The sequence below is a fragment of the Nansenia antarctica genome, assembly GCF_963989245.1.
Source record: "Nansenia antarctica genome assembly, chromosome: 9".
Lineage (NCBI taxonomy): Eukaryota > Metazoa > Chordata > Actinopteri > Argentiniformes > Microstomatidae > Nansenia > Nansenia antarctica.
In genome coordinates, this window is record NC_137679.1 from 26,270,884 (window position 1) to 26,287,951 (window position 17,068).

Below are 17,068 nucleotides of genomic sequence, written 5' to 3' on the forward strand. Positions count from 1 at the left end.
TTCGGTAATAGGTCCAGTTGCAATATCATCAAGTTGGGAACAAAAGATGCCTCCTTCTAATCCATTTGTTCAATTTGTTTACAAAGTCCGGTAGTGGCTGGGGTGGTCGGAGAGACAGCAGCGTTTCCCTGGAGTATGTGATTTGCTGTATAATTCCATATTCCCCCTGCGTGTTGGTCGCACGGGAGCGGAGACGGTCGCTGATAATTAAGACCAGCAGTAGAATGTTGCCAATAGACATATTACACAAAACACAAAACGAACAAAACAAATAAAAACACTTGAAGCAAACGTATCACCGGCGTGACCGGCCCGAGTCGCTACAGAGCAGCGCCACCGGAAGTAGGAAGTGGAAGACAAATGAAAGATGACACCACATCTTATGCTGGATATACAACCGGATATTTAGGACACACATTTTTGCGCCCCGGCCAAGAAATAGAGACAGCCAATTGGAGCGCTGCTACAGCTCACGTGTAAGCGAAAAGCTCCCTGCAGCCAGCCCTAGGATCCTCCTTTCCCCCACGCCTTGTCCTTTCTTCTGAGCCAGAGCCAGAAGCTCCCTTGTTCAGCCTCCTCCGCCAGGTCTTTGAGCGCCTTTCTCAGCTTGGATCCTGTGATCCCCAGCGACCTCAGGAGCCGCTGTGTAGATGTTCCTGTATAGCCTCTGCACCCAACTTCCACAGGATAGGTGACTGCCCTCCACCCTGCTTGCGAGCACGCAGTTGCCAAGTCTGTGTACTTTTCCTTTTTTCTCTCGAAGGCAGCCTCCATCCCCTCTTCCCATGGAACGGTCAGCTCCGCCATGATGACTGTCCTCATCGGGGTAGACCAGAGTATGACATCTGGCCGAAGGGAGGTTGATGTGATCTCGTGTGGGAACTTCAGCTGTCGATCGAGGTCAGCTCTCATGTTCCACTCTCCTCCAGGAGACAGGAGGGACCACTGCTTCGTGCTGCTGCCCTGACTTTCTCCCCCTTGCCGGACAAACTGGATCCGCTGCTGTGATGTGACTGGGCTGCTCTTGTTTGCTTCCAGTCTGCGTGCTTCCAGAATTTCCGCTAGTTTGCGCAGCACCCGGTCGTGCCGCCATCTGTACCGACCCTGCGTCAGTCCCGCCTTGCATCCAGAGAGGATGTGTCGCAAGTTTGGGTTGTTGGCGTTGCAGAGTTGGCAGGTCTCCTCTGTGCCATACCAGAGGTGCAGGTTCCGGGAACTGGGAAGGGTGTCGTAGGTGGCCCTGATCGAGAAGCTCAGCCTTGCTTGGGGCAGCCTCCACATATCCTTCCATGTGATGGCTCTGTTGATCACAGCCTCCCACGTTGTCCACCTTCCTTGCTGTTGTTGGCCCACGGCTCTGATTTTGTAGCACTCCTCTTCGATCTTTACGACTTCGGAGATCACTAGATCTTTCCTTTCCTTCCTCGTTGCCTTGGACCACATCTTGGGTGCTGATCCCCATCCAAACCCAGTCCTGCTTGGCTGCAGCACCCCGACGATCTCCTGGTGTTTCAAGCGATTGATGGCCTGGTCAACTGCCTGCGTGGCATCCCACTTGCGTCCTGTGCGAACCTGGGCCTTGCTGTGTTGGACAAATGGGTCGGGTGAGTCTCTCAGCTCGAACACGAGTCTCACCTTCTCCTGTTTATAGCCCAGGCTGATGGATTTCAGTGGGAGCTTCAGTGTGGTTCTTCCAAACAGCGCTGTATTAGTGAGGCAGCGGGGAAGGCCCAGCCACTTGCGGATGTAGTTGTTGGCTTTTGCGTCCAACTTCAGCACTGTTGTTAAAGTCACACAACTTCAGGGGCCACATGAGACGTTGGTATAAGGTGAACTGGTAACACCACACCTTGAATTTCCCTGGCAGGAGGCTTTGGTCGATCTTCTTCAGGCCGTCCAAAAGCTGGGAAGTGACAGAAGAAGCCATGTGCTTGTCAGAAAGGTCAGCCGTGTAGAGCCTTCCGAGGCTTCGCACAGGATGGTCCACTAGCAGCGGGATCTTCTCGCCATCCACTGAGAAAGAGATGTTGTCATTCCGGACTCCTTTCCTGATTGAGAGACTGCGGGACTTAGTTAGTTTTATCCTCATCCGGGCCCATGTTAGGAGCTCCTCAAACCTCTTCAGAAGTCTCGCTGTGCACGCTGCTGTCTGAAGGAGTGTGGTGACATCATCCATATAGCTCCGTAGGGCTGGGAGTCGCAGACCTGACTGGGATCTGACTCCTCGGACCATCTGTCTTCCGCCGATTAGGATGATCTCAAACGCTGCTGTGAAAAGGATGGGGGAGATCGAACAACCCATCGCTATCCCTTTCTCCAGCCGGTGCCAACACGTTGAGAACTCCTGGGTTGTGTAGCATACATGGAAGTTGTTAAAGTAGGTTGCTTGTAGGCTCTGGATGCACGGTGGTATGTGGAAGAATTTGAGGGCAAAGTGGATGAGCTGGTGGGGAACAGACCCATATGCATTTGCAAGGTCCAGCCAAACGACGTGCCGGTCTGATTTGCTCCGCTTCGCTGTCTGGATCTGTTCCCAGATCATAGCCGAGTGCTCCACGCAGCCAGGAAATCCTGGGACGCCTGCCTTCTGACAGCTGGTGTCGATGTAATTGTTTGCCAGGAGGTAGCTGGTCATGCGCTTTGCCATCACTGAGAAGAAAATCTTCCCCTCCACATTCAATAAGGCTATGCCTCTGAATTGGCTGATGTTATGGGAGTCTTTCTCTTTCGGGATGAAGGTAGTGACTGCTCTGCTCCATGCTGAAGGGATGGATTCTGTTTTCCAGGCAATGCCCATTAGTCTCCACAAAAGCTTCAGGGTCATTGGGCAGTTCTTGTATACCCTATAGGAGACGCCATTTGGTCCGGGTGCAGATGCAGCTCTCGCATGCTCCACCACCTGCTTAACTTCAGACCATCTGGGGGGAGTGGTGTCAAACTGAGAAGAGGGCTCGGGTGGGAGCGGTACGTGCCCTGTGGAACCAAGGGGACTCTCCTTTTGGCTGTCACTGAGCTGGTCCTTGATGTGTTCCTCCAGCTCCTGCTCGGTGGTCTGCAGCTTCCCCGATTTCGTCTCCTCAAGCAAACCCCGGGCGTACTTGAACGGGTCCCGGAAGAAGTTCGTCCTTGCCTTTTCCTTGTTGCTTCTACGTTTCCTGATCCTTTCAGCTCGCCTCAGGTGGGTGAGTCTGGTTCTGATCTGACTCCAGAGGTTCTGCAAGCCCTCCTTCTCCTCTTCCTCAGCTCTCCTCCATGCCTTCCGCAAACGTCGCCGCTCCTTTACCAGCTGGAGGATTTCTTTCTCCCGTCTCCCGCTCTGCCTAGGAACGGTCCTCCTCTGAGGCATCTCTCCAAATCTTCCCTTGCCTTCCTCATAGAGGATATGGCCGAAGATGTTCAGCTTGTACGTTGTGCTGCCTCTTAGACTGTTCTGGAGGGTGGTATGTAAGCTTTCGTCGAAGCTTCTCCATGAATCCTTGTCGCTGGCCTTTGGCCACTTGATCTTGGGTTTCCGGTCTGGCTTCTCTGGGGTTTCTTTGGTGGATTCTCTACCTGACGTTCTGCTCTGATGCTCCTGTTGTGGGTCGTGCAGATGTGGTTGCAAATCCTGCTGGGGAGGCTGTTCTTGCTCTCTCTCACCGGATGCAATGGTGGGATCAGTAGCACTGTGGTGCTCAACCTGGCTCTGATTCCTCCTTGTCTGACCTGCTGGCGCAGTGCAAGCTTGCATCTGGTAGCTGCCGCCGCATTTTGTCCTCCCCTGGTGGATCCGCAGGCCCAAGTAGGTTGTTACTTTGGACCACCCACAGCTGCATTCTCTCAGGATCCTTTGATCGTTAGTCGTTGCCGTTCCAGTCGTTACCGTGTTATCTGTCCTGATTGGTCCATCTTCCATCCCGCCTCTCGGTGGACCGCCGGGTTATTTTTTCCTTATTCTGCTTGTAGTTAGTTTGGGGAGTCCCTGTAACAAAGCTACAAGGACGTGTTTAAAGGGTAACTAGCCCCGCCACCCCCTGTGCAGTCTTTCCTGCCGCCAGCCAGACTTCCCTGGCAGCCCACCAGTCTTTCCTGGATGCCAACTGCTCTTTTCTCAGTAGTCACTGGCAAGCCAGATTAGATAGATGAAAGCACAGGTGGGTATACCTGCTGGGCATTGCTGCTTGTCGCACCTCCGACGGTGCCAGTGGGCTGACTGCAGGGTCGTCAGCCGGGAGCCACCCTTCACTGATGTTTCGCTCCTTTAATCCCGGAACATCTCAAGGTGGTGGAGCAGTGACAGGGACGTCTCCCTGCCACTCCCTGCAGCCAGCCCTAGGATCCTCCTTTCCCCCACGCCTTGTCCTTTCTTCTGAGCCAGAGCCAGAAGCTCCCTTGTTCAGCCTCCTCCGCCAGGTCTTTGAGCGCCTTTCTCAGCTTAGATCCTGTGATCCCCAGCGACCTCAGGAGCCGCTGTGTAGATGTTCCTGTATAGCCTCTGCACCCAACTTCCACAGGATAGGTGTCCGTGTGTATGCATTTATCATTATAGTCCATAATGCATCTAGTGGGACTTCGGTGTCCCATCCCATCTGGGCATCAAAGCTGTAATAAAAAAAGAAGACAATAAGAAGTACATTTAACATGATTGCCCACTGTTACCAACACCACTTTTACGAAATAGCCTACTACTATCTTCATAAAATAGAATTGCTTATACAATGACTTTGACAAGTGCTGGTGACTCACATCAAGGTGTCATCTCTCAGAACCTCTCACCTCGTCATTCTGTAACACAAATTTCAGGTCAGAAGTGTGGACACTTCTCTAGTGTAGGTTTTCCATAGACTCTCAGTGTACTACTTGTATTGTAAGAAGTAGGCTAGTGAAATCATTTCAATTCACAGTATTATTCTACAGCAAATCTACATATCAATGAATTAATCATTATTTTTGATTCCACACAACATTACAAAATGTCATTACAAAAGCATGTACTGTTTCTATAATCTATTATATCTCTGACAAAGCTACCTAGCTAGCTAACAAGCTAACACTTGTTTGGCTAGCTGGTACACACAAACACACTAAAATGGTGCATGAAACATATTACAGTATGTTGCATGTTTAGTAGGTCTGCAACAAATGTATTTATTCATTATGTTTTATCTTTGACAACTTATTTCTTCCTCGCACCATCTCCTATTCATTTTGTAGAGGGGTGGCATGATTGTGGTGAGCACAGTTTCAGTGGTTTGATAACTGATGCTAACAAATGAGCAAATCTACCTTACTCAAAAAACAACAAATAACTGTTTGGCTATCCTAAGTAAACAACACAAAATCCTAGAAAACAACACTACTAAAACTTACCCAAGAACACAGCAGAAGGTCTGTCTGCAGACGACTGTGCATGAATAGTGGCAATTCAATTTCTGACATTCCTTTGTCTTCTTCGTCATCGTAAGATTCGGAGTTCCCGTTCTGAGTTTTCATTATGTATAGTCCAATATTAAGGAGTTCATTAATTGCCCACTGTCGATATTTCTGCCTGCTTATGAAATTCTGTTGATAGCATTAGCGAGAGCTTCAGCCTCCATCTTGTAAACTTCACACACATGGCTCCTTAAATACAGCTGGAGTGGGCGTGGCTACACACACTGCCACACTAGTACCCCCCACCCGACTTTGCTAACTAAATGTAGGTATTTAGTGAATGTAAAACTGTTGGATATGATATTGAGTGGGTTCTTCATCGCTTCGTTTGTCGTCCTATGCCAAAAACCGAAAAAGAAAAAAAAAATCACAACAAGACTTGTTTGGCTCGATTGCGAGCTTTCACAATTGCCGAGATTCGGACCTTTTAATGAAACCCTGTCACATGTGCCCTCAAGGGCTCTGCGCTCACAAGGCTCTGCCCTGTTGATTGTTCCTAGAGTCAGGAAAAAGACAATCGGTGAGTGTGCGTTTTCCTTCCGTGCACCAACTCTCTGGAACCGTCTTCCATTGGACATCAGACAGGCAGAATCAGTGAAAGTGTTCAAAATTAAGTTAAAGACCCACCTGTTTTCTGTTGTCTATATGTCATAGCCTGTGTATTTGTGCTGTGTAATTATGTGTGTTTTTAAATTGAAATAGTTGTTTTTAAATTGTTTTAAATTGTTGTTTACCTATTGTTATTTGTGCTGTGAAATTGTGTGTAATAGTTGTTTTTAAATTGTTTTAAACTGTTGCTTACCTATTGTAAAGCACTTTGATGTAAAGTGCATTACAAATAAAGTTATTATTATTATCTGTGCATGTCCCTGGTCAAGCCTCTCCTCAAGAAACCAACCCTTGATCCGTCCTGTGTCCACAACTACAGACTGGTATCCCTTCTCTCCTTCCCTTCCAAAACCCTTGAATGTGCTGCATCTAAACAACTGACCGACTATCTCCGGAAGATGGAACATCTGGACCCCCACCAGTTGAAGCCCAACAGCTTCAAGCCTGGGCACTCCACTGAGACTGCTCTCCTTGCTGTCACAGAGGCCCTCCACTCTGCTCAAGCTTCCTCCCTCTCCTCTGTTCTCATTCATCCTCTGTTCTCATCCTGGACAACCACCAGATACTTCTCTCCATCCTCTCAGAACTGGGCATCTCTGGCACTGCACACTCCTGGTTTGCTTCCTACCTGGCGCGTTGCTCCTACCAGGTGACCTGGAGAGAATCGCTGTCTTCTCCACGAACCCTCACCATTGGGGTACCCCAGGGATCTGTCCTAGGGCCCCTACCGAGAACTCTACTGTAACCCCCTCCCAGACAGCCAAGAACCTTGGAGTGATCCTGGACAACTGCCTATCCTGTGCGAAGAACATCGCAGCGACAGCACGCTCCTGCAGATTCTTCATTTACAACATCAGAAGGATACAACCATTCCTCACCAGAGAAGCTGTTGTGGATCCCTATTCGGCTCCACTCGTTCCCACCTCGGCACCGCTCGTTGAGCCTAATCAAGCCCAATCTGGGACAGCTGCGCCGGCTCCAGCAGGTGCATACAATTTCAGACGGAGAAACCAGCAGCATAAAAAGCCCCACAACCTGCCGTCTGATGCTTGATCATTCTGATCCCATGTGGTTAGTCGTCTCGCTCCCTCGTGTTATCTCTAGTGAATTCTATATCCGTAATTATACTTGTTTATGTTCTCAACCGTTTTATTATTTTCACCGTTGTTTGTTTTCTCTCTCACCATTCAAGGAACCTTCCTCCCCTGCATCCCAGTGTCACTCCCCGCTCCTCCACCATTCCATCCCATCATCCCCGGACAGCCTTCCCAACCTCCCTCCGTTCTCACCCAACGTACCATCCTCTGGATTCTACCCCTATCATCACGGACGGACTTCACCCCCTTGCTAATCCTCCCGGACCCCTCTCCCTGGATAACCCTCTCACAGTTCTGGACTGGTCAGTACACGCACATTGAACAACAGCCTCCACATTTACATATCTACACCACATTAGTTTTTGCACGCTAGACACTCGCACCCAGACACATACAGTAGCAGTCCAATACACACCTCACTTACATTTCGTCTCAGGCACCCACACACTCCCCCCACGTAGGCCGTGTTAGTGTAGGTTTATTATTTTATCTGTCTTTGTAAATAAATCCTTTATTATTGTACCCTTGTCTCTGTGTCCGTCTGTTCTGGGGTTCTGCCACATTTGACCGCTTGGTTCAGGCCTAACAGAAGCAGCGCAACTCTTGACCCAGTCACTGGTCATCTCCCTCCTTGACTACTGCAACATACTCGGTCGGGCTCCCTGCCTCCGCCATCAGACCTCTATAGCTCATCCAGAATGCTGCTGCCTGTCTGGTGTTCTCCCCAAATTTTCTCATGTCACCCTGCACTCTCCTTCGCACCCTGCACTGGCTCCCGATAGCAGCTCGCATCAGATTCAAGACCCTGGTGCTTGTCTACCAGGCAGCAAAAGGGGCAGCCCCTGCCTACCTGCAGGCAATGGTCACCCCCCAAACTTCAGCCCATTCACTCCGCTCTTCCACCTCTGCTGGCCGACTGGCCCCACCACCTCTACACCAACACGGCAGTCACACAGTCACACGATTATGTCTCTTCACTACACTGGCTGGTGGAATGAGCTTCCAACGGCTGTCAGAACTGCAGAGTCACTCCCCAACTTCCGTCGGAGACTCAAGACCCATCTCTTCAGGCTACACCTTAACTGCTCCTCCTGAGACATCTACTACCCCCCAGCACTGTGTCTCCTGAGACACCTGCTTTCCCCTTAACTGCGTCTCCTAAGATTTCTACTTCCCCCTTGTACTGTACTGTAACTTTCTTCTTCTAGCACGACAACTGCCAATGGCCCCTGGCCTGAGCTGGATTACTATTCTATTATTCCTGCTACATCTAGTGAATCGATGATTCCCTTGCTTAGTCAAATGTATAGACTGTAAGTCACTTTGGAATAAGGCGTCTGCTAAATGGCAAAAATGTAAAATGTAAATGTTCTCCCTCTCTCTCTGAGCAGCAGTAGCCTGATGTGCAGCTTGGATCCCATGTTTTATCAGATTGTGCTGGGCTGGGATAGGCTGGGCCATCACAATCTCTGTGGACAGGGGGTGGGCTTGACCAGGACTACTTTGAATTTGGCTTGGCTGGACTACAGTGGGTCCACTCACTAAATCGCTCCCCCTCTTTCTTTCACTATATCGTTCTCTCCATTTTGCATTGATGAAAGCACTCTCCTTACCATCGCCTTACAATGTATCTCTCTCCTCAATCTCTCTCTGCTGTGTCTTTATCTCTCTCTATCTCTGTCTCTGATCAATACAATGTGCTTTATTGGCACGATAAGGCATTATCTCACATTGCCAAAGCATAAATACTGTATATGAAAATATTAAATAACTGATGAGTAGCAATTTACAAAGACTCCCCATCTATCCACACGGACAATGTCATTGTTGTGGGTAGCTGTACATCATTGGTTAAAATAAAATAAAAAATGTTGTCCCATTTGATGTTGGTAGAAAACTGAAGTACTGTAAAGTATATGGTCGTAAGAGATTTTCATAAGAAGTAAGAAAAGAAAAGCCCTTCTTAATTGTAATTTTAATTTGCCATTTAGCAGACGCTTTTAATCCAAAGCGATTTACAATTAAGAATTACAGGGACATTCCCCCTGGAGTAACTGAGGGCTAAGTGCCTTACTCAAGGGCACACTAGTAGTGGTGTGGTTTCAGGCGGGATTTGAACTCACAACCTTCCGATCACAAGTCCAACTCACTATCCACTAGACCACCACTACCCACTTCTTTAATCCTGCCTAGTTTTACAATTTGTGATTAGAAATCTCTCTTGCTCTCTCTCTCTTTCTGTCTCTAGATAGCTCTGGACAGACAGATGGAGGGGGAAGATGGTGGAGAGGGAGATGCTATGATGGGTCATCATTCTCTATCTCTCTTTGAGGGCAGCCATTGGCAGATGGAGAGGGAGTTAAGGGAGACGGTGGCCCCTGTCTCGTGCCACTGCTGCTGTGAATGGAGCTAAAAATAGTAACAGGGGGACGTGAGGAGCTTACAAGAGAGGAGAGGAGAGAGTAAGGTGTGTGTGTGTGTCTCTGTGTGTGTGTGTGCGCGCGCGCGTGTGTGTGTGTGTGTGTGTGTGTGTGTGTGTGTAGGCGTGCGTGCGTGCGATTCGTGATTCCTGAACAACCTGTGGAAGAGAGGCACAGACAGACAGTGACACGAGTGATACATGGTGCAGGATAACGGAAAGAAAGAAAGATGCTTGAGCCAGAAGAGGGGGCCAGACACGTTCAAGAACAGAGCTGCAGAGAGGAGAGAGGGGGTCGGTGTAAAGAGAATGTGTATTATAGTCGAGAGAGATTTATGAATCGTAATTGCAGAGGTCCATTTAGTGCTTTTGTAGTGTTGAATACACATACATCACCATCATTCACACTGGATGCAGAAACAGAACAGACAAAAAAGGTACAGTATAGAGTTCTCATGTTAGGCTTTGTATTTGAAGAGAGAGAGAGAGAGGGGACAACAGTAAACTGAGGCTAAACACTAACACAGAAGGGAGAGAGAGGCTTTAGGTAGATCATTCTAACCGTAACTCCATTACAAACATTGGGAAGTTGCCCATTCCTACTGCAATCATATTGATGGAGATGTGGTGGAGTTTGATACAAGTATATAAAACACATGATAAAACGCTTTGCTATCGGTCATGAAGCCAGGTGATGGATGGTAGTGTTACACTGCAGGTGAACCAGGCACAGTGACAGACATAGAAATGTGCTGGGCGGGGTAATCCAATGCTGCCACCAACACTAAGACATACAACATACAGTGCCTATACTGTAGAAAGTTTGCGCTGCCTTTCCTTTTGTTGCACCAGAACCTGGAATCGTAATACTTTCAATACTTTCCTCTTGATCCTTCCAAACTCCACAGCCCCTGCTAGTCACAAGCACACCTATAAGAGCTACCACTATTCTTTGCACAGGACATTGTATGGAAACAGCAATGTATGTGCTGGATTTGCACTAAACATAAAATGTTTACCTCTCCTTCATATTTACACACCCAAACTAAGTGAAATCAATTCCCTCCAGTTCCAGCATTCATTCATAGCAGGAGGAGTGGAACCCTATTGTACAGTAGGCTACCTGGTCTTGCTTTCAGTCATTCAGATCAGTCGGTCAGTCTGTCTTTGTCAATGTATGTGTCTTGAGGTTTGTCTGAGTGTGTCCATCAAGCTATCTATATTTAGATTTCTCTCCAAGAGTGTAATTGGTGCGGGTATTACACTATCTGTGTTGTGTGTTGTCTTTACTCTGTGTAAGCACATTATGGGTCTCTTGGCATACCGTGTAATGGGATTAAGGCTTTGAGAGAGCGGTGTGTGCGTGTGCATGTGTGTGTGTGTGTGTGTGTGTGTGTGTGTGTGTGTGTGTGTGTGTGTGTAATAAGGCTTTGTTCACAGCAAGACATTCTGCAGGGCCTTTTGGGAATGCTCTTTTGTTCTCTTTTCTCTTCCTTTCTTTTCTTTCTTAATTTTCTCTCTCCAATCTGACCCCACAGCGTACAGCAGGGGTCGGCAATTAGGTTTGGCTTCGGGCCAACATTTTTTTGAGCCACTAGATGGCGGGCCAGAACATAATCAAAGGCTAATTTAAGTAATTGATTGTTTAAAAAATGTGACACGTTCTAATACTTGTACACATTGCTAGTCAACTAACACAGCTTGTTTTGTGAGCTTGCTAACAATGTAAAGTAGTGTTATAGTTAACTAGGTAGTAGTCCAATCCATTACGTTGCAGTATTAGGCTTGACTAGCGAGTTTGTGTTGTGATTCTCAACAACGTTGAAACGTAGTTTCACCCTCTTCCATAGTTTTGAATAATAAATGTGTGGACTGACGATGTATCGCAGCCTAACTTATTCTAATAATTATTTAACATAGTTTTATTCAGATAATTATTCCCCCCTCCTCCCAGACAAGGTCACATTATTATTGGATTGGTTGTTTGCGTGTCGGGTGAAGTTAGCTAAACATTTAACCTGCTAGCAAGAGAAACATAATGTCACTCTCCAAAGGTCTAAAGAGGAAAGTTGACGGTGAAAACAGGGCATTTAAAGAGGAATGGACAGCGAACTATACGTTCATCCTACCTGGTTTCATCAATGCAAAGCCCTTGTGAGACTCACATTTTCCGTGCTCACAATGTTCCCTTTCTATACATGCGAGTCGTCCTTTTCGTCAATGAATGTGATAAAGACGCACGAGAGGAATCGATTGATGCATAAAAAATAAAAATAAACTGCCTGCGGATGGCGGTATACCCTTCAAATAACAAACAATCTCTGCATGTCTCGCGGACATCTCAACATGGATCCATGTCGTTATCATAATGGTCTTATTAATTAGTAATCACTGAGTATGAAAGCATAGTGGGACTGTCAAATTAGTCCAGAAATCTCCTCAGTAAAGTTTTGTGTCAATCCAGGAGGAACTCCAGACAGCTCTGAACCCCTTACAGGAGATCGTTGCATCGTAGAAAGAAGGTTGCGGCGGTGCATAAACTATAGAGTTGCGATAGTTGAGACTCTCTCTAATTAATTTGAAATACAGTGTCCGTTATTACAAACCTGCCTAAATGTCCCTTTGAAAACACTCAAGTTATCACTATTATCAATAATCAAATCAAGAATATTATTAGTTTTCAAAACAACCGCGGATTAAAGTGACGTCAATATCACCAGATATCAAGCAAATACTGACCGATGGGAGATGCCACTTTTCACATTACGTGAGTACCAAGCCTGTCGTTATTGTATTTAATAACCTAATTGTATTTTGTATATTTTGAATGAATGGCTTATGGCTCATTGTACTTATTATCCCTAATAGCGCGTTTGCTCTGTCGTTTCAGGAGCATAGGCCTACCACCACTTTTGCGCCGATTTTGTTGTCAATGTTTTTCAGAAAATTAAACAGAATTTGCTTTGTTACTGTTCATATGTGTGTTGCAGTCACATACGTAAACATTACGTTTGAATGATTTAATGAGCTGATGTTATTTTTTTCAAACCACACACTCTATTTCAGCACCACGCCTTGTCCACCTACTTATGATTCACTCTGAGGGGTTCAGCGTCAGTGCGCTTCGCTGCCTGATTGTCTGTCCCTGAGTCATTCACTCTCAACATGAATAAAAGTACAATACGCATTATTCAGGTGGAGGTCGATTCTCTATTCGGACATTATAGGCGTGGTGTGGGACTGTCGGTCCGATATTGTAAAAAAAAAAAAAAGTGGATTCTCAAAATAATCTGCTGGGCCAAATATTATTGGTGACGGGCCAGCAATGGCCCACGGGCCGCCTATTGCCGACCCCTGGCGTACAGTGTCTGGGTTTCACTTGGTTGCACCGGATCATTTGAAATGGACTGGCACCTGGAAACATTGACGTGTCAGTGGAACACCGAGGCCATTCAGCCAAGAGGTCTACAACAAGTCTCGAAAAATTGTAATCAAGTGTTGTAATAAGATCATGCTTCATCATACAGTGAAACAAGAATAGGTTAACTGTTGATAATATCATAGCCATTAGAGAAAGAATCGTGACAGTGGTTTATGATAAATATGACTGACAGAGATTTGACATAAAAGAGACAAGGGGCCCTATTATGCACTTCTTAACTTGCCGTCTTAAGTCTTAATTAAGACGCACCGCCAGGTTAAGTCCTACCGCCACCCTTATTATGCGCTTCATACGCGCTACTGCTATTATACCGGTGTCGATAGGCGCCCACACATAAGACGTAATACTCCCGTGCATATATTACTCATTGTGGGAGTGTTCATATGTTAATGAAGTGCACTAGGCGCCCCTGCTATTATGCGATCTGACTTTGCTCCTAGCGCTAAGAAGTGGTTTGAAAAGTTTAGACTTCATGCACGTTTTGAAACACGAGCGCGCCTCCGCGGTTTGCGCATGCATGTGGGCACACATGAACACGCACGTGGCTCCACGGCAAGACGTCAATTACGGTCACAGTATAAATGCTTTATTTCAGAAGGGAGAGGCAGAGAAGCGCGCTGACCTCCTTCTCAGGACTTCCATAATAGCATAGCGCTAATGACTCAACGCAGCCGGTTCTTAAAGGGAATGGCACCTGGCACGCTGATTGGGTTGATTGAGAAGACGCCCAAAACACACCCATGACTAATTTCTTTGCTTAGCGCCGGGTTTTAGGCGCCCACTACCGCACGCATAATAGCAAAGTGGCCTTGACCACGCCTCCACGTCTTAAGTTTAGATCTACCGCCTCGTCTTATTGCTTAAGACTTATGAAGTGCATAATAGGGCCCAAGGTGTGTTCCGGTGGTTCCATGCATTGACGGTTCAATAAGGCTTATTGAAGGCTGTTACTGTACCGTAGCTGTTACGCTGTTAGACTCTCCAGGTTTATGATATCAACATCCTGTAAAAACCTCATTCTACAATCAATCTATAAAGCTGTTGTCACTGTTGCCACGTCAGCCTTGGGCTGATATACAGTTCTAGGCCATCCCTCTCCATCAAGCATTGACCTGACACCACACGTTCCACATGACGTCACATACGGCACCATAGGAGGAAGACCAAACGACAAGCAATCACAGCTGCAGTGAAACTGTTCTTCAAAATGTCAGATGACAGAATGCAAGTTTTGTGTAAAGCTTTTAATGCCAATAAAACATTTATTACCTTGATTCTACAACCGCTTGTAATGGCCAGAACAGCATAGTGGTGAGTGAAATTACCATGAGGGAATTCCCTCTCTTCTCCCTCGACTTGTTAAATCTACTCTCTCCTTTCTTTTCTCCCTCTGTCTTTCTCCCTCTGTCTTTCTGTCTTTCTGTCTCTCTTTCTCTCTCTCTCTCTCTCTCTCTCTCTTTCTGGTGTCTAATTGAAGGCCTTTCAAGCAGGGACATGATCTGTGCCACTGAATCTCTGGCTCATGCCAGGGGGCCCTGAAAAACACACAGGCTTATTAGCATGTGGACATCTGCTCTGTTTCTTGCTATCGTGTGCCACACACACACGCACACACACACACACAAATACAAACACACACACACACGTATACAGTACCCTCAAATACTGAGGGGGAGCGGCCCTGAGTGAAGTATAGAACATTCAATAAGGGTAAGTCAATTTAAGAGGCTGGTGGTTCTGCAGTACTTCAGCTAGTCAAACAGCACCATACAGGCAGCTCTACAGAGAACAGGGCCTCAGCTTACAGTCCCAGCCTGCACCCGTCACCTTCCCAGGGGAGATAACCAGGTGACAGACTCCAGAGAGGGCGGGGGGGGTTGAGGAAGAGAGTTTGACAGTTTAGAGATAACTCTTCCACTAGCTCTTTGAATTAACAATGCCTCTTGCAGCTCTCTCATCCACCTTATTTTCTTCCACACATGTCTATCTTTTTTCTTGTCATCTCTCTGTCTCTCTCTCCCTCTCTAAGGGCCCAGTTGTCAAAGTCAGCTGCAGCTGAGCTAATGAAGAGATTTAATAGCGAAAGAGAGAGAGAGGGCGAACAACCCGAAGAGCAAACAAGCAAATATAGCCAGCGAGAGAAAGAGAGAGAGGAGAAAGAGAGTGAGAGGATTGGAAGAAAGAGATGGGGAGAGACAAGAAAGAAAAAAAAGACAGCAAAATAATTGTATATGTTGAGAGAGAGAGAGGAAGAGAAAGAGGGAGGAGAGAGAGAGAGAGAGAGAGAGAGAGAGAGAGAGAGAGAGAGAGAGACAGGGAGAGAGTGAGAGTCCTCAAACAGAGAGGTAGAGAGTGAGGCACCAGAAGCAGTCTCTATAACAGAGTAACTCACCGTCTGTTGCAGGTCTGGGATTCCAATGCGGATGACCACCGTATTTCCCTGTGGTTCATCCATGGGTCCTCCTGCGCTACGTGTCCGCTCTGGAGCGGGACGGAAAACTGGAACGCAGACAGGAACAGGAATACCGCTGTCCTCTTCCCGGGAGCTGCCGCTGTCAGAGCTGGCCCCCTGGCTGCCGTTGGCTGCGTGTGTGTAGAGGTGTGTGTGTGTGTGATTGTGTGTGTGTGTGTGCTGCTGCTGGTCCTGCCGAGGAGGGCTGGGTGGCTCATGTTTGCCGGCTGCCGGACGCAGAGGCATGCTCCGTGTGAGGGGCTCGGTCTGCACTCTCTCTCTCTCTCTCTCTCTCTCTCTCTCTCTCTCTCTCTCTCTCTCTCTCTCTCTCTCTCTCTCCACACACACACACACCGCTTGCTCTCTGTTCTCTGTTCTCTCGCTACACACACACACACCACTCACAGCGTGCATCACCCGCCTGGGAAAGAAAGAGAGAAGCAGAGAGAGGGAGGGAGGGAGGGAGAGAGGGAATGGGGGGAGGGGGCAACAGGGGATCAGAGGAATAAGGGGAGGGAAAGATGAAGAGAGGACAGTGAATGTATAATTTGAACTGAGGAGATCGAGAGATAATGGTATGAAGCCAGAGATTGCAATCACTGCATGGTGCAACATTTTTTAAAGTCTCATTTGTGATTAATGAGAAGATAAACATAATGAAATTAGCCACACCGGCACACATCGCTTCGATCTGGAAAAAATAATTGAATGCTGGTAGATAAACTCTAGATAAACTAGAGAAATGTGCAAATATTAGTTTGGTGCATAGTGCAAGAGTTTTGCTTTTACTTGAGTCTGAGGAGCATATATATACTGGATGAAGGTGTCCATCAACTCAAGGGCTAAGTCATAATCAATAACTAGCAACAACTTGTTCTGGGTATTAAGCCACAGTGAAACTGTTCCTAGGTCAGTGAGAGGAGGTCAGTGTGGTGATGTTGATCTGATGCCAGAGCTTAGCAGAGCAAGGTTCTCTGGGTCAGATCGATGGTTGTGCCTAGAGGGCATTAACTTTCATGCTCCCCTCTGCCTCTCTGTCGGAGAGCACTGATCACCAGTCTCCTCAGCCAATACCTGGACACACCATATGATGTGTCACTACAGAGTAGCATCATAAAACTGGAGTAGCGCTGTCCCAACGAGCAACAATGGACCCCTGCCATAAAGCCTACAGTATTTCAAGAGACACTTATCTTAGAGTCACTTATCTTGTTAAGGGCCAACCAACACTGTAGACAAACACAGTAAGAACGTAAATCTGTCACCTGGAGACATATATTCTACTGTAAGTGTGTATGTTGGTCATGGAATATGAAATTGCAGCAAAGAAATTGCAGCAAAGTTTGCCTGACTAGTATGGAACATTCCTCTGTTTTGGTATGACAGTATACTGTAGTTCAGTCAGGACACACATGGATTTCAACCATTTATTTCATGAAAAATGGCAATGCATTTAAGCTTGGCGTATTTGGGTGGCTCTGCTCTTTAGAGCTCCCTGCCTGGAGTTAAATGACCACAGTAACATACAGTACAATTATATTAAATGGCAGGGAGCCCATAGCTAGGCTACATACAGAACAACTTCGTGGCTGGAGGCTGGGGGTGATGGGTCTGTACAACCACGTAACAACTTGTTG

The 17,068-nt window shown here is 47.1% G+C and overlaps 1 protein-coding gene across 1 annotated transcript in view; it reads right to left on the minus strand.

The window, feature by feature from the left end:
- The window catches only part of shank3a (SH3 and multiple ankyrin repeat domains 3a), a gene marked incomplete at both ends in the record, with an annotated part of 384,733 nt that extends 369,056 nt beyond the window's left edge, over positions 1–15,677 (minus strand). The window contains one exon of the mRNA XM_080538858.1: positions 15,372–15,677. Coding sequence (XP_080394984.1) covers positions 15,372–15,677 — 306 coding nt within the window. The remainder of the gene's footprint in view (positions 1–15,371) is intronic.
- Between the last annotated feature and the right edge of the window lie 1,391 nt (positions 15,678–17,068).